The sequence below is a fragment of the Oxyura jamaicensis genome, chromosome 3 (assembly GCF_011077185.1).
Source record: "Oxyura jamaicensis isolate SHBP4307 breed ruddy duck chromosome 3, BPBGC_Ojam_1.0, whole genome shotgun sequence".
NCBI lineage: Eukaryota > Metazoa > Chordata > Aves > Anseriformes > Anatidae > Oxyura > Oxyura jamaicensis.
The window spans coordinates 17,554,323-17,578,952 of record NC_048895.1 but is presented as its reverse complement, the minus strand read 5'-3'; the positions used below and the strand labels follow the sequence as shown (position 1 = coordinate 17,578,952).

General features: G+C 37.8%; 1 protein-coding gene across 1 annotated transcript in view; it reads left to right on the top strand.

The window, feature by feature from the left end:
* Positions 1–24,630, top strand: part of CRIM1 (cysteine rich transmembrane BMP regulator 1) — a 180,443-nt gene that overhangs the window by 110,609 nt on the left and 45,204 nt on the right. Inside the window, exons 6-7 of the mRNA XM_035320216.1 lie at positions 11,705–11,887; positions 14,946–15,143. Coding sequence (XP_035176107.1) covers positions 11,705–11,887; positions 14,946–15,143 — 381 coding nt within the window. The remainder of the gene's footprint in view (positions 1–11,704; positions 11,888–14,945; positions 15,144–24,630) is intronic.

Below are 24,630 nucleotides of genomic sequence, written 5' to 3'. Positions count from 1 at the left end.
TTTTTTGCTTCCAGATATAAATATTTAGAAAAATGATTTTAAAAAAAAAATAATTTGCATCAAAAAGAATCACAAATTCTTTAGCTTCCAGATTAATTTTTAACCTGCTTGGGTTAGGATTGTAAATACTGTAGAAATAAATGCAATTTACCTAGTTTGCTTGCTTATATATTGCCTGTCATACTAAAATAATGCTCATTTTCCTTTGTTCTGTATTCTTGGCATTCTATTAAAAACATATGCATTTCTGAGGTTTTTAGTGCTTAGTTTAACTGTGTGGCACACCTCAAGGTAAAGTTTAGTACCTTGAGTAAGAAATGCTAAGCCAGTGTCTGATGTCTTTTCTGTCACTATACAGTCTCTGAAGTACCAACTGCCTTGCTGCCTTGCTAGCATCGCTGTTTCTCTTCAGGCAGAAACTTATTTGTGGGTACAGCTGTCACAATTGTTGCCATATACCTATCAGGTGTTAGATGGGGCTGTTTCTGTTGCCCCCTTTTCTTTGTCCATGGTCATTGCCATACCTTTTTCTGAGGAGGAATTTGTTATACTAATTTCATGTAGTTACAGGGAATTTGGACTGTCCTGGAACTCTTGGATTGTGCATCACTGCCTTTCTCCTTCCTGTAGCTCACACCAAAGACTCAGCCTGGTTTTGATTCAGGACTTCTTGTGTCTTAGGCTTTCCCAGTCCTCATCTTCACTTTAGTAGCCTATGAGGACAGTGTAAATTGAAAGAAAAAAACAGGTTTATTTTGAAGGGAAGCTGATGACAAAGAGGGAAGCAGGAAGGCGAAACAGGAGGAAAGCAGGGTTTGTAGAAAAAGATAATCTTTTGTAATATTTATGTCCTTAAAACATCATTGTTAAAATACTACGGGAAAGTGTGAATACTTTAAAAAAAAAAAATCATCTTTTGAAGGTTTTTTTTTTTTTTTTCTGAGAAACCTGGTCAGGAAATTTAAATACTTTTTTTTTTTTTTTTTGAAGGGGCATTTTTCTTTTTCATAGTGGTACAATCAGATCTTTAAAAATAATGCTGTATGATGTGATCTGAGTGTGCTTGAAGTATATTTAGGTCTGAGAACCTTTAATGTGCAATTAATAATGATGGTTCTTTATGGAAAGAGGATAGTTGTAGGCCTGTAGGTTTCAAAAAATATAAATATATATATGTCTATGTCAACAAGATGGGAGCAATTCTGAAACTGTTGCTTAGGAGAATTCTCTGCCACACTTAGGTTGTGTGGCAGATCATTGGTGAAGAGGATAAGATGGTCATAAAACTTAATTTGCACTGCTTTACAGTTTGGGGATTTGCAAGTGCATTTTAGGGTGGTCAAGTTCATTTTTATATATTATAAATATATATTATAATATTAAAATAATGCATAATTATAATATTATTAATATATGTCTATCTAAATTGAAATATATTTTTATAATATATATCCCTACCCTTACTTTCCTTAGTTTGAAAAGAAGAGGAGGCAGGAATTTTGTTCATGAGACCAATAGTTAAATGTTACACTCTGATTCAGACTTTTAGAAGGGTCTTGAAACACAGTGTAGAAGAGGTGTACTGTAGATATGATAGATGGAAAAAATACCTTACAATGATAGGCTTAGATCAATTTCTTCACTTCATTAAAAAAAAAAAAAAAAATACCATCAATTTAACAAGAGCCAAATCAGTAAGATCTAGGACAGACTGTTCTCAGCATTGAGGTTGGCTAGCTGTTGGCACAGACTCAGGAAGATACTGAATTCCTTATCTTCTTCCTTTCCAATTAAGATTTGCTGCCTTTTTAAAGAGCATGTTTTAATCAAATGCAAGTTAATGGATTTATAGATGGTATGTGGGGACATTAAATAATCAGTGTTACCAATTAATTCAATTAATTCTTGGGTTTGAAGACCTCTGAAAAGAGGCAAGAAGGTTTAATGAAAAAGGACATACAGTGACATTCATATAGTTTTCCTGCTGTTATAGTATCTGTTTAATGATAGAATTAGGGAGGTGGGAGGAATAGAAAATAAATAAATAATAAAAAATAAAGCTCTCAGAAATAATACTGATCATCTGAGCTACCTTGACATAAAGGAATCTATTAAGAATAACCGTATGGAGACTAAAAAAAAAAAAATAATAATCCAGTTTGTGCATTGTGGGGTAACTGCATTGTGTTTTTAAGCCTAATGATGTATGGTCTTGAAGCAGGCTAGCCTTCTGTTCCACTTACTACAAGTATGTGTGAATGTGGTGGGGATGGCAAAGGGAGGATGGGGAGGTTGCCTGGAAAGGGTGGGGAAGAGCCTGCTGTTGCAGAACAGCTGGCTGGTGTTGAGGGGTAATTTGTGTGGAAGGGCAGCAAAACACACATAGCTTAGAGACTCCATTAGCAGTATGTTGTCTTTGTTTGTCAGCATCTGGCAGATGGATCAGTCTTTGTTTCACAAACATTTTTCCTGGATTTAATATAAAACTTCTTTGGAAGCTTCATAATAGATTTGTAGGTTCTGCGTGGTTCTCCTTTTAACCAGTGCACGCTGTCTCAAACTAACGCTAGGTCATTCTGTCTTAGAAAAGCATATTAATCAGCTGTGAGAGAAACCTCAGCAGCAGTTGTTCTTTGCAGATCTTGAAGCCGTTGTTGTTTGCCGATGACACAGAGCTGTGTGGGCAACACACTGGAGGGAAGGGATGCCATCCAGAGGGACCTGGACAGGCTTGAGAGGTGGGCCTATGTGAACCTCATGAGGTTCAGCAAGGCTCTGCACCTGCGCTGGGGCAATCCCAAGCACAGGCAAAAACAGGGGTTGTTCAGCCTGGAGGAAGAGATGGCTCTGGGGAGACCTTACAGCGGCCTTCCACTACCTAAAGGGGGCTACAGGAAAGCAGGGGAGGGACTGTCAGGGAGTGTAGTGATAGGACAAGGGGGAATAGCTTTAAACTAAAAGAAGGTAAGTTTAGATTGGATATTAGAAAGAAGTCCTTCACAATGAGAGTGGTGAGGCACTGGCACAGGTTGCCCAGACACACTGTGGATGCCCCATCCCTGGAAGTGTTCAAGGCCAGGCTGGATGGGGCTTTGGGCAGCCCGGTCTGGGAAGTGTCCCTGCCCATGGCCTATGGTCATATTCCTCATTATAGGAAAAACAGTCGATCAATATGCAAATCATTGTTTTCTTGCTTCCAATTTATATTGTGTGTGTCCTTATGCTCCCCATCTTGTGTAATCTGTTTCTCATGGTTTGTCACATAATTGTTTAAATATTATTTATCACTGAAATAATGCTTACTTCTGCTTGGAAACAGTTCTAATGCTTCAATTTATTGAAACTGGAGTTTGTTATTGAGTTAAGTTGTACCTACTGTGGCTGTGTGATACAGTAGCTGGAGACATAATTTTATGCTTTTTAAAACACCGCTGTGGGTTAAAATACTTCACCATTATAATTAATGCATGGGTATTGGAATCTGCTTTCCTTCTAGAGGATTCTGGATAGGATATGTTATAAATCTGGGGGAAAACTGAGCAAGAGATTCCCAAGATGCAGCCTTTCCCCAAACCCTGCACCTCATTGAAATGAATTCAAGGTTTCTCCTGATCCACTCAACATTTATTACTCATTTATGTTTGTCTGCTAATCGTAGTGTGCTGTCTTTTCTCATGGGAGAGGTTGTAGGGAAAAAAATGATTCAGCATTCAATTACAAGCATCAACAAATGAATCTAAAGAGATTGAAAGCTGCATATGCAGCAAGAGTGGAAATGTTTAGAAACAAGAGAGCATCCAAACTGCCTGTTCTCTAATTAGCTATTGACGCATGGGCCTCTCGAATGTAGGTTGCGCTAAAGCACATAGTGACTGAGCTGTGCCTTAGAAATTTGAGAGCATATTGCTAGAGCATCCTGCAGCTGCTTGCTTCTATCAGTCAGGGCTTCCACTTTTGAATAAGTTTCTTTGAATGCAGCAGCTACTTTAAAAGGGTTTTTGATGGCTATGAAAGATATAAAATTGCACATGTGAGAGTGGCCCTGGTGGACACTGCATCCAACTCGTCCAAGGTGACTGCTTTCTGCCACAGCCACGTAGGAGCAATGATTCCAGCATCTGGCCTTGCCAGGAGTGGCTGTGGAGCTGCTGCTGCTCTCTTGCCCCAGGAGGTGATCTCTGGACTTCAATTGCCCTGTACACTGAAAGTGGAAGTACCCGGTGTATGCCCAACAGTAGCAGGCATTGATGTGGGGAAGAAAGGATGACAACTTCCACTGGGACTTGAAACTGGCCTTTTCTATACTGCTGTTTCAGGCTGTACTCTTCTTGATCATAATGTGTTATGAAAGTGAGCTCCTAAATCATCAAGCTCACTCACCTGATGTGCGACACAACCTCTGTTTCATAACCACTTCTTTAATTTTTTTTCCACGTTTGAGAAAATTTCAATGACATAAGCCATTTTTCTTTTATCTGAACCTCTTGGCTTTCTTGAGTCTGTATGCTATTGATACCGTATTGGAAGAGAAATTAAATCCCTCTCTAATTACACTTCTTGTCACCTGTTGATGCAATTACTCCTCACAGCAGTTGTTATTCTCTTTTCAAGCTCACAGTGTGGAAAAGGTTAAAGGTGATGCCATCATTTCTAAAGGGAAATATGAATCACCTATTTCTAAAGGGAGCATCAATTAATACTAAAAGGAATTTTACATGGGGAATATGGTGTCAGCAAGGAAAATCTTCAATAAGAGGAAGGACTAGATGCAAGTGGAACATCCCACAGCCATAAGTTGTTGGGATCCCATTCATTACTTATTGCATTAATCCTTACAAAACTTACATGACAAAGAAAAATATTATTTGCCTTTTACTCTTAAGAAATAAGGATTTGACCAGGGCAAGAGTCCGTCCTAGAGCAAAGAACTAATAATTTATTATTATTATAAATGATCCTAATTAAACATTGCTGCATATTTTTCTCCAGGCATCTAAAAACACGGGAGCTGTTCTTTATATATTTTTTTTTGTTTTTTATTTTACTTTAAATAGAGACCTACTTTAAAATAAAAACCATGGAGATTGTCCAATCAATTACTGAGATATGTTCAGAATATTTTTGACATCAAATTGAGAAGAACTGTTCCAGAGTTGATCCCAGTGACTAGAGGGGATTACGTGAGACTGCAAAGATAGAACATAACTGTGAAATGGTAGTTTTTTTAGAACAGGAGAGATAACCAAAATAAAACTCAAACTTCAAGAGAGCAACTTGATTAAGCTGTCAAAGAGCTGGAAGGATCCTATGGAAAGCAAAGAATGAACAAATGGTATTAATGAGAATTGTGCTTTTCTTCAAAACCAGTATTTTAATACAAACCTCACTAAAGTGGGAGTACAGGTAGCACAGAATGGATAATCTATACAAAAAGACGACACAAAATTTGCTTGCAAGGAGAAAAAGACAAAAAAAAAAAAAGTTAAGTAAATAATAAATGGAAGATTAATATCAAAAGAAGATAGCCTGATGCCAAAAAAAAACAAGAAGGATTAGTGTTTGTGGGGTGGGTTATTGTTTTTTCACCTTTGCTTGTTTTGACTCAGAACATTTTAGCAGTATTTGAAAATCAAGGTTAATCACCAGCCACAGTGATGTGAGAATTTGGTCTAGTATACTGAAAAAGCAGATTAATCTACCAAGCTATGTCAAATCTTTTAGATCCTCTGAACCTTGATTATACTCACTGTAGTCAAATTGGGAAAAATATCTGAAATAATATGTGCCATTATCATTTACATAAAAAACAGAACAAAAAAAGGTGCAGAAAACTGGAGACAGTAAGTTACTAAACAAAGTCTAACTTACTTCATTTATTCATTTATTAATGAAAACCAAGATGCTACGTATATTCTGTGGAACTGGTGGTATGTCATGTACAAAGAATATTGGATGCTAGATGGTGCAGTTTGGTGTGGTTTTAAAAGTAAAGTAACTTCTACTATTTATTTTGGTGAAGTAGTAATGTTTTGTTTTGTTTTGTTTTTTGCCAAAGGGAATTCTACTGTTAATTTAATGTCTCCAGTTATGTTCTGACTCTCAGATTTTTGTACACACTTCAACCTCAACAAAGTTGCCAATAATGGAATACAAGGTTAGAACTAATTCATTTTGTTTTAAGACAGGAAGAGATGGTTAGACCTATGCAAAAATCCTACTGCTGAGCATCATCATTTAGCTGTAATGCCAAATCAGGGCCTTGCACTAACAGATTTAGGTCTTTTTTTTTCTGAAATATTAAGCTTTTCTCATACACTGGAGGCATATCTTGTGGACTTGTGATGAATGATGGGCTATGCCAGTACTTTTAATGGTGCTGCGATTTTTGCAGATGCCTGTGTCCTATTAACATGCCTAGGGCTAAATTGATCACAGCATGTATTTTCTCTGTGATAGACTGACAGAGACTACTGGGATTTAGATGTATTCCTCCCTTACAAAGAACATGGCTTGCTTCCAGGATTTGCTTGGCAATTTTATCTAGAAAATCTGGCACCGTAGCAGGGTGTTTAGAGCACAGCCACAGCATTTGGTGGCCCCAGCTCCTCCTTTGGCTATCCAGGTGGTTTTCTGTGCTAGGGCTGTAACTTAATGCTGAGTGCTAAAAAGTTCCTTTTCTAGAAGGTTGTATGGACAAAAGGGTGATAGCCAAGAGGAGAGTCACAGAAACAATGAGACATTTAATAGCATGAACTCATCAAGGAAAATAAAATCTGAAAGGGATGTGTGTATTTAATCTGCAAGAGAAAATGGTGGCACGGACACCCAGAATCAGTCCTCTAAGCAACAGATTCACAGATTGGAGGAAGGTGATAAACAGTATTACGTATACCCTAAAGATGGGAAAAGTAATGAAACCTAGGACGCTTCCTTTTGTTTCCTTTTTCTGTCTAACCTGAATTACCCATGATGTAATTTGAGTTTAGTTACAGTATTTGAACTGTAGAATTGTTTAGTTGATTGCAGTTCCTCAGTTACTGATGTTTTTAAATAAAATATTAAGCTGGGAATGTTTTAGGTAGAGATGCTTCTGTTGGGATATCTTTCTATGCTATTTTCCATGATTTCACCTCTACCCTACATGGTGACTTGGAAATAATCATTCTGTCTCTGAGGGTTATGCCTTAAGGTCTTGTCTACAGTGTTTTAAATAATAATAAAAAGGCACCGATATCAACCTGCACAACTGTCTTTCCTATAACATTGTCTAAAGATTAATGGTTTGGGATAAGCTGGTGAGGTAGTAAGAGAAAACAAATCTTGCTGAATATAGGCACTGTACATAACTTGTGGAATCTGAACACAAAAGTAGCTTCTAATGTGCTGCTATGCTACTAGATACCTCACTACGTAAATCTGTTTTTTTTTTTCTATGATTACTATACATCAGTTTCCTATGGTTTTTAATATCTTTTACAGACCACAGATGCCACAAAATAATGTTTCTTTCCTTCAAACTGTGCAATTGCATATAAAAATCATGTATAAATAATTGCACTGACTTGTAATAATAGTTACAGATTTGTTTTAGTCCTAATCACTGTTCCAAGATGCAGGACCACAGGACTTCCAGAGTGGTCCTGCAGTTATGTTTAATGGGAAGTTTATTGCACAAAGTCTGAAGAGTAAGAAGCCTTTTTTTTTTTTACATCTAGCTTGTTTAAATATATCTGCAAGTAAACAAAAGCGTACAATGAGTTGTCCTTTAACATTGTTATGGGCTAATTCAAATGAAATGTATCCTTTTCTTTTCTAAACTCCTTATCAGCACAGCTTTTGAAAAACTGAAAGCTTTTCTGTATTTTGTTTATACTGACACAGGAATTAAGTTTGTCAGTTTCCTTCCCTTTCATTTAATGGAAAGTTCACAGCACTTGCACCAGTTCCCTTCAGGATTCTGGTACAAATCCTTCTGTGTACTAAAGGAATGTCCGAAGTGCTGCAATCACAAACCTTTTCATCCTTCAAACAACAGAAGATTGTTTTGAATCTTTCTTCCACTTCAGACAGGCTGGAATTTCTGACACTACAGAAGAAAATGCCTGAACTTGCCTACAGACAGCTGATGCCTGAGCATCTCATGCACTTGGAATAACCATGCACAGAGTTACTGTCTAGCAAAAGGGCTGTGGCTAACTGAGGCAATCACTAGAGCTAAATTTGTGACATAAGTCTTCCTGATTTAACTCTAGGACAGGAATTTCAATGCCAAGTCAAGTACGCTTAGTCATGCTTAACTTTACATGAGATCTGGTATCATCCATCCCATCACAGCCAGTGTAAAGGCAGCATGAACTCTTCATCCTGCTGGGTCACATCCTTTCTGCTCTGGCTTCTGTCACAGGTACACGGTTAACCCGTGCTTGGTCAGGGTCAGTCTTCTGCCATGGGTTATGTGACAGCTGGCAGATGCTGAGGTCATGTTCACGAATCCATGGCCTGGCTGGGTGTCTCATGCCTACTGTGTCATTGTGGTAGCTGGCATCAGGAGGGGGACTTGGCTTTTGGGGTGCTTTTCACTGCTTGGTGTTGTGCAGTTAAGACGATTGCAATTACTTTGTCACACGGGGAAACTTTGTTACTTGAAGAATTCTACCTGCAGCATTTTCTTTATTAATAGAATCATAAATTCATGGTTGCTAGCATTTCAGGAAAAGATGCATTTGTTTAATGATAGCTTTATATTCTTTCACTCCTTTGTGGCTGCCATACATAGGTCAGTAAGGCAATAAAATTACTGCTGTTTAAAGCACAAACAAGCAAAAGAGAACTGAGAGTATATCTTCAGTATATCTTGCAAAAAGAGAAGTGTTGGTACAAATTCCACAGCAAGATGCTAGCTCTTTTATTAGGCTTTCACTTTATGAATATTTAAAGCTGGAGTTCTTATTGTGCTTGTTTTGGCTTGACTGAGTCCTTAGACCATGCAGATCTAACAACGGTAATCCTTGTCTCATAGCTGGATGCATATGGGTAGCTCAGTCGTTTAATATGTGTGCATATACACTAGCATAAATCTAGTTTGTAAAAATACACATGTAGTGACATTCTATGGTGTTTTTTTGTCATAGCAGTAAAATGTATTGTTTCCTTTCAGGATTTACAGTTGCTTGTTTGGTCTTGTTTGGTCATTATAAAAATGAATGTTAATTCATGGAGGTTGATGATTCTACTCTCCTAACTAGGCAGGAATTCAGATCTACCCTTTGGAGAAGGGGGGGAAGTAAAAATCTGGAAAGTTGCAATCAAAAGAGTTAAGTCAGGAGTAAATGGATTAAATGCCTTTTGAGTTCTTGGCACTTTTTCCTTTTTTGAGAAGGTTTTTAGACTAACAGCTTGAGCTACATAAACTTGAAATATTTCTCAAGTGTTTGTTTATGTGAATAGCTTTCTAATGAGGTCATAGCTGTTTTCCCGGACACAGTGGTATTTCCTCTTTTTACTTTTTTTTTTTTTTCTTTTTTACACTGCTTTCTACATTATGCCTCAAAGACAGAACAGGCATATAAAATCAAACATTGCTCAGGGTACTTCCAAATTTCAACCCTTACATTTTACAATCATATTAAATGACTTGAGACTGGAGCTCAGCATAAGTGTGTGTGGAAAGTACTAGAGTCACTGAAACACTTCAGAATTTTAAAGAAAATCTACGGTAATGTTGAGAGCAACTTAGATGAAGAGTCTGCAGCCCCCAAAATTAAGAGGATTCAAGGGGATTCTTCAAATTTTGAATTTACATTTAAATGTTTTTCATATACCATGTCATATTGAGTACTAACAATAAAAAACACCTGAACTCAAAGTGGGCACAATTTTCAGCCCTATGTGGCTAGGTATTACACATGTAAGTAAATAAACAGGTTTCCATGTATGCCATGGAAATCAACAACATATGCAATTGTCTGTTTTTTTGAAATTGGAATAGCTTTCAGGATGCTCCAGTTTGGACATTTGTATGTAAAAGTATAAATTAGGATATTGAAGGGGGATTATTCAGTACCATTTTGACATTTGTTGTTCAGGCTCTTTAGTGATGGTTTGTTCTCTACAGAAATTTGGCACTTCTCAGGAAATAATAAAAATCATAGGTATCTACGTTCACCTTCCTCTGTGACTTAGTTATCTTCACCACTTTTCTCTTTCCTCTTCATCTTTCTTTATATACTATACATCTTTCTTCCTTCCTTTCCCTTGCTATGTTTGGTTCAGATGTAATGAAATTTAATGTTTTTATCAACAGGTCGGTTGTGGTTTTTGTTTGTTTAGTTTTGTTTGTTTTTAATTTTTGTTGCTGAAACAAGTGACCTCGTGTTCTCAGAACCTTTGGTTTTTGAAGTTGATAGATTCATAGCTTCTGAACAAATATATCTGTTTAATAGATACTAATTTACTTCAGATAATTGTTTTTCAAGTGTCTTGGGCTAGTTTCAGAGAAGGCCAAAACATTTGAAGTTATTCCATAGTGGAGAAAAGGGAGGAGGCTTCAGTGGATAATATAATGATGAAACTGTAAAGCAATGATTTCTTAATGACTACTGTGGAGTAGTTGTTCTACAGTATCTTGAGTCACCACAAATCAGTGATTTAGCGCTAGGCTGTGGAGCTGCACAGCACTGTGTGTGCATCCATAGCTGGTTGAACCAAACATGCTCTGCTGGCAATGAGTGATGGAGGTGTAAAAGTGTTTGTCTGTGTGCAGATTGCTGCAAGGTCCAAAAGCACTAAGAAGGCCTTGTGAGGTGTCTATGATGCTTCAAAATCTGGTACAAATCTCTTCAGTACTTGAGGGGAGGAAAAAAAAAAAAGTCCTTCTCAATTTATTTAGGGACTTTTAGAGGTTTTTTAGTTTCACACACACATTTAATTATAAATTAGGGCTCTGCTGTACGAGAGATACAGTCAAAGTTGTCTTGCTGTGTTTTAAAAACACCAAAGTGACCACATACTAGTTATTACAATGGAGGATATTTAGTGTGGGGAGTATAGCTGTGAGGTGACTAGCATGACCGCAGTTTGCTTGAATTAGGAAGTATTCTGTCCTGTGTACCAGATCATGTAGTCATGAAATGCATGTATCTCCTTCTAAAACTTTTTAAAAAAATAATACCTAATGTAATTAGGTATTATTTTCAGTTCTGTTATTCTATTTTCAGTTCTATATCATTCTACATTATTACTATTACTCTATATTATTACAGTTCTAATGCAATTAATCCACTTGTGTACCAAAGTCCTGTAGATAGGACAGTTACACTTAAGAAACATCAGCAACTTGCTTTTTAAAATAGGAAAAAAGTTGTGCTGAAATAGCTTTTGGCTCATCCAGAATGAGGAAGATTTAGCACTGATGAAGAAAAACCATGCCTTTACTTTCCTTCATTACTTTAATTTTAAAAATTCAGAATTTTAATTGTAAATAATGAACAGCTCTGAAAATAATTTTGAATGGCATCTTATTTTTCTCCATTCTTTAAACAGACAATAAAATATACTGTGTGTTTTAAAAATACATTATTTTTTTTAAAGAAAGAAAAAATCCGTGCTCTCCTTCTCAGTTTTTGTCCGTAGCAAACTGAATTTAACTATTTCTCCTTTATCAATATCCATAAAAGACATTGTTTATTTTTTCTTCTTCTTTCAGAAGTGAAGCCAACTTGCATATTTAACAGCATGGAATATTACGATGGAGACATGTTTCGAATGGATGCTTGTCGTTTCTGTCGGTGTCAAGGTGGAGTCTCTATTTGCTTCTCTGCCCAGTGTGGTGAGCTACACTGTGACAGGTATTATGTGCCAGAAGGGGAGTGCTGTCCAGTGTGTGAAGGTACAATATCTTTTAAATCCTTTTTATTTATTAATTCTGCTGCTCTTTTTTTTTTTTTTGGCCTTTCAAGGAAAATAAGCAAGCGCTTCATGTTGTTGTTGTTGTGAAGTTTGCCAATTGTTTCTTAATTCAGTTTATTTCTACATTTATTGATTGTTGTGTCTGAGTACAACATCTTGGTGTTTGTTTTTTTTTTTTTTGTGGTGTTTCTCTGATGTTGACACTCTGCCCTTTTCCTATAGAGCTGCTGAGGTTTCCTTTCTCTTCTGCATTAGAACATTCTTAGACATGGCCACATGTGCTGTACTTTTGGGGGGCCTTCTTCCCAAAGGCCATAAGAAGCTGTTGCTAATTTCTGCATGAGATACTTAGACTCTTCCAAAACAGCAGCGGTGTGTCCAAGACTGTATCTGTCATGTTGCAGCCTGCTTCTTCCAGTCATTGTTCTTTTGTTTAGCTACAGCAATGTATACAATTATAGCAAAGAATCAGGGCAGTAATCTGGCTTCAGTGTTTTTCTCTTCCTCCTTTGCCTTGTTGACAGCCAGCTCATCTGCTTGTTAGGCCTGCAGTCCTCCTAAAAAAAGATCATGTGGGAAATTTCACATTGACCCTCTTGCTTACACTAGAAAGTATTTGACACATATCTGCCAGATCTATTTGTATATCTGCCAGAATACAAACAGGATTCTAGGAGAGGAAGATGTGGGGTTGTTGCTGTACACTTGGATCTTGCCCCATTGTGGGTCATGGTTTGGCCACAACGTAGACAAAGGCCTGTGAAGAACGACTGGTCCATGTGGTTAAATGTAAACTTAAGAATGATGTCCCAGAAATAAGTTGGAAAAAAAATAGGTTGGAAATCTGAAATCTCCTAATAGAAGAATCTAGCTACTAATGTCACTTTCAAACACTTTGCTGTGTACTTAATTTCAGTGTTCCTGTAGTTCCTTGTGGAGCAAATAAGCCAAAATATCCATTATAGTTGTGCTTGATTCCACATAGATAATTATAAAAATGAATAACTTTGTGTTAAAAAATAAAAATAAATAAAGTCTAAAAGAGGCAGCTACAGGAGCTAGATCTTTTCAACAACATAGAATACAGTGAATGATACTTCTGGGGGCTCTTTGAAGGATGCTTTTGAAGGATACTATTGGAGGTTTTGGCAGCTTAGGTTGTCATTGCCTAACAGAACACTCCTGAGATCAAAAACCATCTGGACAATAAAATACCAGGATGATGAAGATTCATTATTTAATGAAAGATTTTAAAAGTATAGAAATGGTATGTCTGATGTAGTAAAACCTTTCCTGAACAAGTGCAGATCTACTCCTGAATTGCTCTATAAGTTGCTGAGTTTATAATATACATAAAATCTGGTTTTATTTCGTGTAATTACAGTGATTTACTTATGTCTTTTACTTAAGTCTTCTGAGATTGGGCATCATGACAGTAAAAGGAATAAACAATATATCTGTATACGTGCTGTATCCGGGCACTCTAGTGTACTCAAATATGTGCATAGATTTGGACTTACAGTTCTTCATCCTCTTAGTTTGGTGATTTTAAATGGTCAGCAATCATTAAATTGTTCTGCCATATCATACAGTGTTTAAAGTTGGCTTTTCCATATCTTGCAACTTTTGAGTAAGACTGTCAAGACAACCTGCTTTCATTTCACTTGGTTTTGATGAGTTGGTGTGTATTAGACCTGCAATGAAAACTTTTTTTTTTAAGACAGTCCTTAGTAGATAAAATAATGATGATAATTTACAGTTATTGAGCATAACTTCCTTTTTCAAGTAATAGCTGTGACTTAATTTCTGCTGAGCCGACTGAGAGGCAGGGTTCTTTGTCAAATTATGACGTGCTTGTTTCTGTTGCATGCTTCTGTGGTAGGGTTTGTAGCACTAAATCAAGGAGTTTGATTTCTCACTTCTGAACGACTGGATGGTAAAAAATTGTTGTATTCTACTATAAATCCCATTTGATTTACGTACCAGGAGCTTTGTCCTTTGACACACAAAAGTGACTGTTATAAATAATACTGGTATACATGGCTTTTCTGTTCTTTCTCAGTATTCATGTGTCAATTAGAATCCCACGCATGAGTTGTATGATAAAATTCACTTTATTTGATTGCATATGATTTCATTTCTGGTTAGGTCAAAATAATTATAGATTCAAGGAAATCTCAAAACATTTAAGTTGGGAAGTTAAGAGATTAGAAAACATCTTCGTTTTTAAAGTCTTATGTTCCCCAAACTACCTGTTTTTGAAATAACTTAACCCTTTATGCTAAAATTTTTTGCTATACTGCTAAATATTGCTAAAATTCAGGGTAAGAGTGAGTGCCAGATAGAAATTGTGTGCAGTTTCACTCTAAATTTTCAGAGTTTGTTAGTGTCATAAATTGAAACAATGGCTCATAATAAGACAACAGCTATTAGCAACTGCTATTCATTTTGCCTTTGTTTCAGAGATGGTTGATTAAACTTCAGAGTATTATCCCAGGTTTCATTGAGTCTTTTTTTTTTCTTCATGTAGGAAAAAATGCAAAGTTGACATTCAGCGACATGTTGACATGAGTCATTGCAGTGGTTAATTGAGATGGTTCCAGTTTTCATTTAGAATCTGTGAAGTCAGTTTAAAAAAAAAAAAAATTTTTGAAAAACAAAAGCAGAAAATCCAAAAACTGAGTCTTTTAAAAAAAATAAAACCCAGCCATCTGTACATGGATTTTCTTTTCCAGATTGGCTTGTTAAATTCAAAATTCTAGTTGAAATATTTTAAAATAGAACACTGAAGTTATGAATGCTCAGTATAAGCTAACTTAACATTTTCAACAGTAAATTTCAATATTAAAATATCTAACTTGTCACCTATATTATTTAGTCTCTGTGTACCAGTGTGATTCTTAGTGTTTGATAGTGGCTTCACATAACCCTTTTTAACTAATATAAATAACATCATAGCATTGCAGTTATTCATATGTAAAATTTAGGCATAAAAAGGACCTTAAAACTTCTTATTCTATTGCAACTTCTAATTTCAGACCCAGTTTACCCCATAAATAACCCTGCTGGCTGTTATGCCAATGGTCAGATCCAAGCTCACGGAGACCGCTGGAGAGAGGATGACTGTACTTTCTGTCAGTGTATCAATGGAGATCCTCACTGTGTTGCAACAGCCTGTGGACAGAGCTGTTTGAATCCTGTCAAAGTCCCTGGAGAGTGCTGCCCAGTATGTGAAGGTGAGATCTGTGTTTCCCTATTATGCTTCGTTCTGTCATGGCTACTTCTTACCTGATAGTTCCTAATTTACTTTATAATTTTGGAGAGTTGAAGTAGCTGGTACAGCATCTTCTGTGACAATAAGCTGTTGTCTTGGGGGCTTGGGGGAAGGTAGCTAATTTTTAAATTCTGGCTACAACATGGTTTAACCACAACGGCATGTGCCCATGCTCAATACTCTTTTGGTCCAGTACAGTATAGTGAGACTGTTAACTAATTTTACTTAGTTATGCCTACAGCTTAATAACAAATATAATAGGAATTAGTGGATCTAAATGTTCATCAAAAGGTATTACTGATAACTGAATTATTCCTTATTTCATATTCATCGGTATCATGCAGTGACGATTCAAGATCTTTGCACAATATAGTTTGACATTAGGCATAATTATAGTATGAATAAAACATCATTATTTCATTGAAGCTTACAAAGGATAATTATTAACTGGGAGATAGATTTTGATTTTTAGAGTTTAAAATGTAATTACAGTTTGTGGAAATAGATGCATCTTTTATTACAGACTGAGATTTTAACTTAACTATATGACAAACACTTGCCCAGCCTGGCAATGAAAATGTGAGGGTTTGCAAACTTACATATTTAAAATATATATATGTATATGTTCAGACTTGTATTTTCTGGAGTAGTTGCTCATCGTGAAAAATACCAGATCATTCAGTTTTAAATCAGAATTCTAGACATGTCTTATAGTATACAAATACTTGCAGATGTGCAGGCTCAGTAAGCTGCCACTTATTTTTCCTGTTCCATCTCTGATAGAATGAAATTAATTTTGTATAACTTCTTGTGGCCTTTGAGTAGTTGCTCTTTAGGAGAAATCTGAGGAGCTTAAAGCTTTCTTATTGGTGCTTTTTCATGCCAGAATTCACATCACAGGATATGAAGAAGGTGTCAGATAATGTATAAAATCTGCCTGTGAAGTGTAAAGAGTTACTACTTTCACACTGAATTAATTTTATGATGAGGAAGCAGTTTAACAGTTTTTAATCCCCAGTGATCATCTCCTGATGGGTATCAAACAGTATGTGCTGTCACCACTCCTTATTTAGTGTTTATGAGTAGAGCAAGTTTGGAAGGTAGCATGGAGAGGTAGATTTATGGAAGTGTTTTCAATATGTTGAGTTTTTTTCTCCAATGAGAATGGACAAATATCTTTTTTTCCCGTTCCAGATTGGAGAAAAATGATGAGGGACAATTTGATTAAAAGCATATCTACAGCAGACTGAGATAATTATGATGAACTGTAGGAAGCAAACACAGTGTAGAGTTTAGGCTTCCATTCAATACTAAAGGTCTCAATGCAGCCAAGCAGATGCTTCATTAGTGTACCACACTAGAGCCACTACAATGCCTTAGTATGCAAGATATCTTGTCTGGACTCAGTTAGGTAATTCTGTACTATGACAAGTTTATCCTCCTAGAAGCAAATGTAGTGACTACTTTGGTCTGTAAAAGTTTGTTTTTGTGTTGAGTTTATTTGTGTTGTTGTTTTAAACAAACAATGATACAGCTGATGTCAGATAAAAAAATGATCATCGTTTGTAACAGCAGCAGTCACAGGATGCTGAGGCTCTTGAGGTTCTAGGGGGTATCTGAGGGAGTTTGAGTCCTGACAATCTTGGGCTGTGTGTGCTGTGTACACCAGGCGTGGGCTGCAGCCCTGACAGCCTTCTTGGCTGACAGTAACACCTTAAACACATGTTGACCACTTGACAGAAGCCAAGTCTCCTACTTCTGTTCCTCCATCACCCATTAGAATTAATGCCACCAACCAGATGGAGCTACAGGCATCTCACCAGCTCTTGGGCTGTGCCTGGTTCTGCTCCTTGAGATGGAGGGCGAGAGGAAGCACACCTGTGTGAGGTTTGCCCAGGCAGCTGAACTGCTCTATCTGGTGGCCAAGCTTTAGGAAGCAATGGGGAGACTGAGAAGTATCTGAGAGCCCAAAAAGTTGATAAATCAATGGATTCTCAGGTATGCACATGCCAACCTGGTGTGACCACTACTGAGGCAGGCCCAGTATCTGTTCTGTATCAGAATAAAGGTAGCAATTTGAGGGACACGAAGTAGTGGATGCGAGTTACTGCATAGAGCTGCAAGAGGGGACCACATCTGCCCGCTCAGCTTCCACTAAAGAACAGATGTGAGGCTCCGGATGTGGTGATCAAGGGATGTGAAATGAGGGAAGAAGTGGCATGTGTGCAAGTTCTCCCTCCAAGGTCAGATCAACCAAGGCTTTGCATCAAGCGGAACATCAAGACCAGCACCATAAAGAAAGAGCAGCAAGTTGTAGTTAGAGGTGACGCTCCCTTCTCAAGGATCAGAACTGGAGGACCATGACTGGAGAGTAGTGATGTTCCATCTGTGGTCACTGAAATTGTTATAGAACAGTTGTGTGAGCTCAACGTTCATGAGTACACAGAACCAGATGGGATTCACCCAGAGTACTGAAGAAATTAGTGAACATCATTGCCAGACCCTTCTCAACAATTTACCAAAGTTCATGGGAGTCCGGGGAGGTCCCTGCTGCCTGGAAACTAATAAATGTTACACTCATCTTCAGAAAGGGCACAAGGGAAGACCCAGGAAACTGCAGACTTATTAGTCTAACCGCAGTCCCTGGAAAAGTTATGGAGAAAGTTATCCTGGGGGAAACTGAAAGGCATTTAAAGAACAAAGCTATTATCTCACCTAGTCAATATGGGTTCATCAAGGGAAAGCCCTACCTTAGTAATTTGATCTCCTTCTGTGATAAGGTCACCCACTTGGTGGATGAAGGGAAGACAGTGGACATAATCTTCCTGGATTTCAGTGAGGCCTTTGATACTGTTCCTCTCAGCATCATTTAGCTTAATTGTCCAACTGTGAGATAAACAGATTCACTCTACCATTTGTCCAGTCTGGACAGAAGGAGGCTGAGGGGCAGCCTCACTGCTCCCTGCAGCTCCCTGAGGAGGGGAGGCACCGAGGGAGGTGCCAGGCTCTGCTCCCTGGTCACCAATGGCAGGATGTGTGGGATTGGCACAGAGCTTAGTCAGGGGAGGTTCAGACTGGGCTTTAGGAAACATTTCATTACAACAAGGGTGGTCAAACACTGGAACAGGCTTCCTTGTGATGTGGTTGATGCCCCATGCCTCTGTTCTAGAGGCATTTGGATAATGCCCTCAATAACATGCTTTAACTTTTGGTTAGCCCTGGAACGTTCAGGCAGTTGGACTAGGTGATCTTTGAATGTCCCTTCCAGCTGAACTAATCTAACTGATATATTACAACAGTGTAATGGAATCGATATTTAAATTAGATTTTTGTGCCAATTATTTTTCTCAGAAAATCTGAGTTTCACTATTTATAATATTGTCATGCTAGCTGTTCTGTGCTGTATGCCTAATTGCAGTCATCTGGAGACGAGTAATACTGAATGGCATTTTCAGCAACTGACTAAATTTTTAGCTTAAAGGCATCACATTTGACACGTTATTTGATAGCACATAGTCCCACGTAAACAGTCAAGGGGTAAGATTGAATATCTGTCTTAATCTGTTAACATTTTACTCTGAAAGCTTATTCTGAATTAAATCCCCTAAGTGTCAGCCATATGATGCTTCTCTGCATAATACCCCATTAAATCTGCATAACTGTAGCTTACCCTTAGTTTTGCAGTGTAGTATATGAGCAGAAATGTTTACTGAATAGAAACTCAAGCATTACAAATGTTGCACTAATAGCTTAAACCCATTGTCCTGTGTTCTCCATTCTGTTGTTTGTTGTTTTGTTTTGTTTTTCCATCGTTTTGTACCTCTTATCTCCTACTGTTCAGTGTAGAAAACCAAAATCCCTATCTCAAATGGGCTAAGTTCTGGGAATACTGATGTTATACAGTATCAGATTTGCAAGTTATTTGAGATGGGGGTGCAAGGCATAACTTATATTCAATAAATGGATAAAATGAATGTAAAGTTAGCAAGTGATTTTGAGACAGCAGTTTACCGGTCATTGTAGGGGTAAACATACCTCCTTTTAGACTCTCCTTTTATTGACTCCAAGTTCTCACTCACACTCCACCTCAAACTGTAAACTGTGTGGTTAACAAAGTGTATACCGTAGTGAAATAATGTTCTTTTTATATGTCAGTTTAAAATGACCATGTGTAATAATTAAGTTGTATTTTGCAAATTAATCATAAATGTGCTTTATTTTTCTTCTCTTCTCTTTTATGTATAGTATGCTAGATTTTTAATTAAAATATAGCTCGTTTTACATGAACTAGTTCACTTACTGGGGACTTGTACAGATTGTAGGAAACAAATATTTTTCTGCTAGAATCTGAATCTTCATCTCTAAAGCAGGAAGAAAGAATGATGCCTATTGAAAACTTTCTATTATTTATGTCAATTTAGTTGCTGATGGACCAATTAAAGCCCAAATTTCCATTTTAAAAATAGCTATCGTATCAAGAATAATAAGGCAGAGACTTAATATGCTTACCACTGTTTTTAAAGTATGCATTTATTTCTCATCAGGCTTTTATTTAGAAGTAAAACAAATCCAGCATGCCAGCAGACAACTTGAATTGTGTGAGCTTACTTTAAGTATGCCAGATATTAGCTCTTTAGCATGTGATATTTAGTCAAAGATGTTTCTATCGTTTATTTTATTTTGAGTGTGGAGGGATAGAACGGCTTGTGGGCCATAGAACTTACTGACAAATTCAAATCAAAGCTGTCTGTGGATCTGGCCTGGCTACAGTTCATTTAGAGCAAATCTTTATTAGTATCAGTCACTCGTGACTTTTCCCCTGTCTTTCATCTAAATACTGCTGCACCAACAATTTTGCCAGTTCAGTTACTTGCTGGTTGCTCTATAATCAGTTTATATGAGAGGAGATATCTGTTCCTATAGAGAAGTTTGCATTCCTGCAGCTGCGTAAGGATGAAGTTCTTGAATTATGCTTTCATACAAAATTTGCTGTTGAGATCAAGTATAATGTCACAGAAGTTCTGTGAACATAGGTTATTGAAGTGTTTTACTGGAGTGTGTCCTGGTTTGGCCAGAGATAAGTTCATATTATGAAGATGTTGAATCACAAAATAAGTTAGATACCTGCTCCCGTAAGTACCCCAAGAAATGTCAGCACAGGAATGTATTCAATATTTTGAATACAATAAATCCACACCAAGTTAGAACATTCACACTACTTCATGAAGAAAATCATGGTGTTATTATGACAACTGAGAAAACTGGAGTGCAATGATGGGAGACACTGGAGATGTACAGATATATATACAGGTTTCTTATTTAAAGATCTAAGGGAATGGCAATTTTAAGACAAATTATTACAATGGAGAGTCTCTTTTTCAGTATTCATCTGTTTCCATAGTAAACCCTGTTTAATGAGTCTTCATGAACTGGATAGATTTCCATAGTTTGGGCTATCTGTGCACGTGATATAGTTTTCAGTGTTGCTTGGACATCACGTTCCAAGCAGCTAGAAATGTGCAACTTTGTGAAAGCTTGTCTGGGGTTTGCTGGGCTTGCAGAAGACAGTCATCACTCAGCTGCCCCCAGCCCCTCCTGTACCTGCATCTTCTCTGCTGATGCAGGAGTGGGTGGCTGAGTGAGGGGCTCCAGGTTCTTTACAATGGAGCTGCTGAGAGAGACCAGCTGGGAGGAAGGGTAGGAATTTGGGGTAGGTGTGTGCAGGGGAGGGGTGCAGTGCTCCAGCACCATGGGAGGGCTGTGCATGCATGGCTTTAGTCTTCAAGTCCCTGGACAGCCTTTCTTGAGTTGCACTGTGGTTAGCATCTGCTAGCATCTGTGCTAGGTCCAGGTCTGCTCAATATTTTCACTAGCAAACCTGCAACCTCGGGAATTGAATAGAAACTGAATTTATTTAATCTCCAGACAACAAAGCTAGAAATGGCTGCCAGTATCTTGGAGGGCAGAGTATGAATTTGTTTTAAAGCAGAAAGTAGGTGGAAAAATATTGACTGAATTCAACAAGGGAAAAATAAACTGGACTGTGTTTGGAGTAAGTTCTTCATGAGTCATGACTCCTGAAAAATCACTTTTTAACATTTTCCCTGAGAAGTTTAGTGATGAAAGGGCAGAAGTTGAACATAGATTAACAGAACCTTGAGAGGGCAAATGCAAAGCTGGAATTATGGTCACAAGTACAGTTTGCAAGACATGAAGTAATTGTCTTGCTCTCTTTGCTATGGGAAAGTGTGATATTCTAGCCCTTAGTCCTTTTCTGGATATTGTTCCTCTGAAAAGAATGCAAGCAAGGTAACAACTCTGAAGGGGAGCTATGAGGAGAGTACAAGCTCTGAAAAATGTGTCCTAGAGGGACAGATCTGTGTTGGTTTCAGCTTAAAGAGGAAATGATGAAGTTGGAATGAGAAGACAGCAGTCTTTAAGTACCTAAAAGGTTGGTGCAAAAAGAAAGGAAGCAATATATTTTGCAGTATCTTCTGAAGATAAGACAAGAAAAAATATTTTTTTGTTGCAAAAGGGAAGATATGTATTAGAGGAAGTCAGAAAGTTGTTGAGGAAAAACAAAATTCCTTCTGTGGAATGTTTTGACTGAGACTGTCATTTTGATTCATTCAGGGAATCACAGTTTGTATTTTCAGCCTCAGTGAGAGAAGATGCTCTCAGGAAATTGCATACATAACAGAACACAATAATAATAGTACATGTGCAGTTTTCAGTGTTTATGCAGGTGACAACTCTTGCTCAACAGTATACAGTTGTTGTCTTTTCTTTAATTAAACATCAAAGTGATAAAAGGGCTTTTGGCAAGACCTCTGGTTAGAGTAGGTCCACCTTTGTCACTTCTTGCCAGTTTTCTGACACAGTGATAGATGTGGGTTGTGCTTTTGCAAGATGTGTACAGATAAAAGCCCAGGATGAGAGCAGGGGGTGGCTAGAGGAGAGCGTGTCTGGGCAGGGGGAGAGGCAAAAGACGAGGGCCGTGGAATAAGACATGGGGATGGGGAGGAAGAGGGGAGGCAAGGCAGGGCAATGTCAGACACTGAGACCAAAGGATAAGAAGCTTCCAAGCTGGTTTAATCAGCTTAAAAAGGCAAAGCCTAGAAGATTGCTAAAATGCTTTGAACAGCATTCTTCTCCTTCTGGCAAAGGGAACTCTCTTCCCTTGAAAAAAGTGGTAGTTCCAGACAAACCCCAGAGGTTTTCTGTGCCATTTCTTCCTTTCATCAGCCAACCCCCATTCTTGAGCCCTCCAGTCTTATATGGCTTTTCAAGGCAGGCTCCTCCTTTCACTGGTGAGGGATGGGAAAAGCAGGTCCATCATGTTCTGTGGATCCAACACAAAGAATTAGTTTTAAGCTTCTGATGGATGCTTCTATAGAGCTTCTATAGCTGCTGTAATGATATTGGTCCTTTGGGATTTGCCCTTGTTTACTTAATCTGTTATCTACGTAGTCTGTTTTTTCTTTCTTTGTTTTCTAGACTGTCTTCATAAAAGCCAAGCCTTAGGTAATCATACTGGCCCTTTGTGCTTTCCCCACAGTAGAGCCAATAGCTTCTTACAACACACAGAAGTCTCAAAGATAACCCATTTCTACAGATTTAATGATAACTGGCAGCTAGGTAGAGGGGGACAAAGTGATTCTTTAGTGCCACAAGGGATTGCAAAGTTTTAGTGTGCACTTGTACTTCATTTCTCTTCAGGTTCTTCATGGGAGCCAGTCTGGGTATCTGTCCTATTGTATGAAATGGATCCATAGAAAATCAGTTTTTAGTTAGTGCTGCTGCTCACAGAACTGTTTACTCCTCTGTTGGGGTAACAGTTGTTTCATTTCCTAAATAAAAAGGATGTGGGTTTTCGTAGCAATTCAATTTTTAATGAATTAAAAAAGAAGAATTGGATACTGGAACTTCAAATAGATAGTGTCAATATGTAATAGCATATGAATAACACCAAACAAGCTACGAAGATAGAAATAACCATGTCTCCCTCAGGCCATCTGCATCTGCAGACAGCCATCTGCAAATAGGAGTAACAGTCCTGTTCACAGGAAGTAAATATTGGGTAGGGTAGTAGGAAAATGCTTGGTTCTTTGGAAAGATAATAATAAATACAAGTGCTCAGTCCTGCCACTGATGCCAAAAATGTCCCCTAGGAAAGACTAAGGTCAATTACATTCCCCTGCTTCTGCCACAGACTAAGGCTATAGATACAGAAAGCTGCAGCAAAGTTGGTTGATGTACAGTAGCTGGCCATCTCCCAGTGAGTTGTTCTGTGTGAGAGCCCTCAGGTACAGGTGGAAGGGTTCCAGCATAAACTGTGAATGAGAAATTAAGTGTTAGACAAGGTCCTCTCAGAGGATTTTCATGAATGAGGCCTGCATTACTTCACTGTCATTATGGCTGACACTTTATCTTCGCAAAAAGAAATTAACATTCTCATCAATAAAGGGCTCCAAACTCTAGCTGAGACGTAATTCAGTTCAGTTCCTTTAGCATGTCCAACACTTCATTAAGTAAAAACAGGCAGCACAGTCCCATGAAAAGAAATTTGATTCATTCATGATGAAGTCAGTGGTAAAGAACAGCATTCACTGGTGCAGGATTTGGGCCCAGGCGTCTACTTAGAACATGTAAGTTGTTGTTCATCATCAGCGCTGTAGGTCTGGACCCATCTTTTCATCAAAACCAATTAAGAGGTGCAAACACAGTGCTATAGAGAATTGAGCTTACGTTTGCCAGATCATGGTTTAGCATAGCTTTTTTAGACAAGACAGCTGAGACTGTCAACCACACAGCCTGGGGTGCAATGAAACCCACTGCCAATAAAAGGCTTTCTGAGTTTAAGAAAGTTAGGAGCACTAGACTGGTATACAATAATCTGCTCCTAGTTTTCAGTGATACATCATCACTGTTGAAAGAACTGTTTCTGAAGACTGTTGAAAGGACAAACAATCAAGGAATGCTAGTGAATATATATACATGTGTGTCTCAATGCAGCTAAAGATATCCTGCTTTTAAAGAACCCTCTGGATCATCTAATTAATTCTTTTCAGTGCCTGTAGCATGCATAGATTTGGCCCAGATGCACTCTAATTTAGTGTTTGTAACTCCACCTAGTAACAATAACTGAATGGCTTTCTTACTTACCTTCATGGTTGCTTCTTAGTAAATAAGCTTAATTGATTCTGCTTTGGTCACTGTGGTTATTTCTCAGTGTCACTCCACCTAAGGTTGCCCAAAAAAATTATATCAAAAAATTCATATCAAAATATATTTGAAGGGAATACTTGCCTACTGAACTGGAAACTGGAAAAACTGATTGCAACAGTCAAAAGCTTTTAAGTTAGCATCTTCCGAATAGAAAGTCTGTGAATATTTTCATTGCATTACTGCAAAAAAAAAAGACCCCTTCACACACATGCAACATTGGT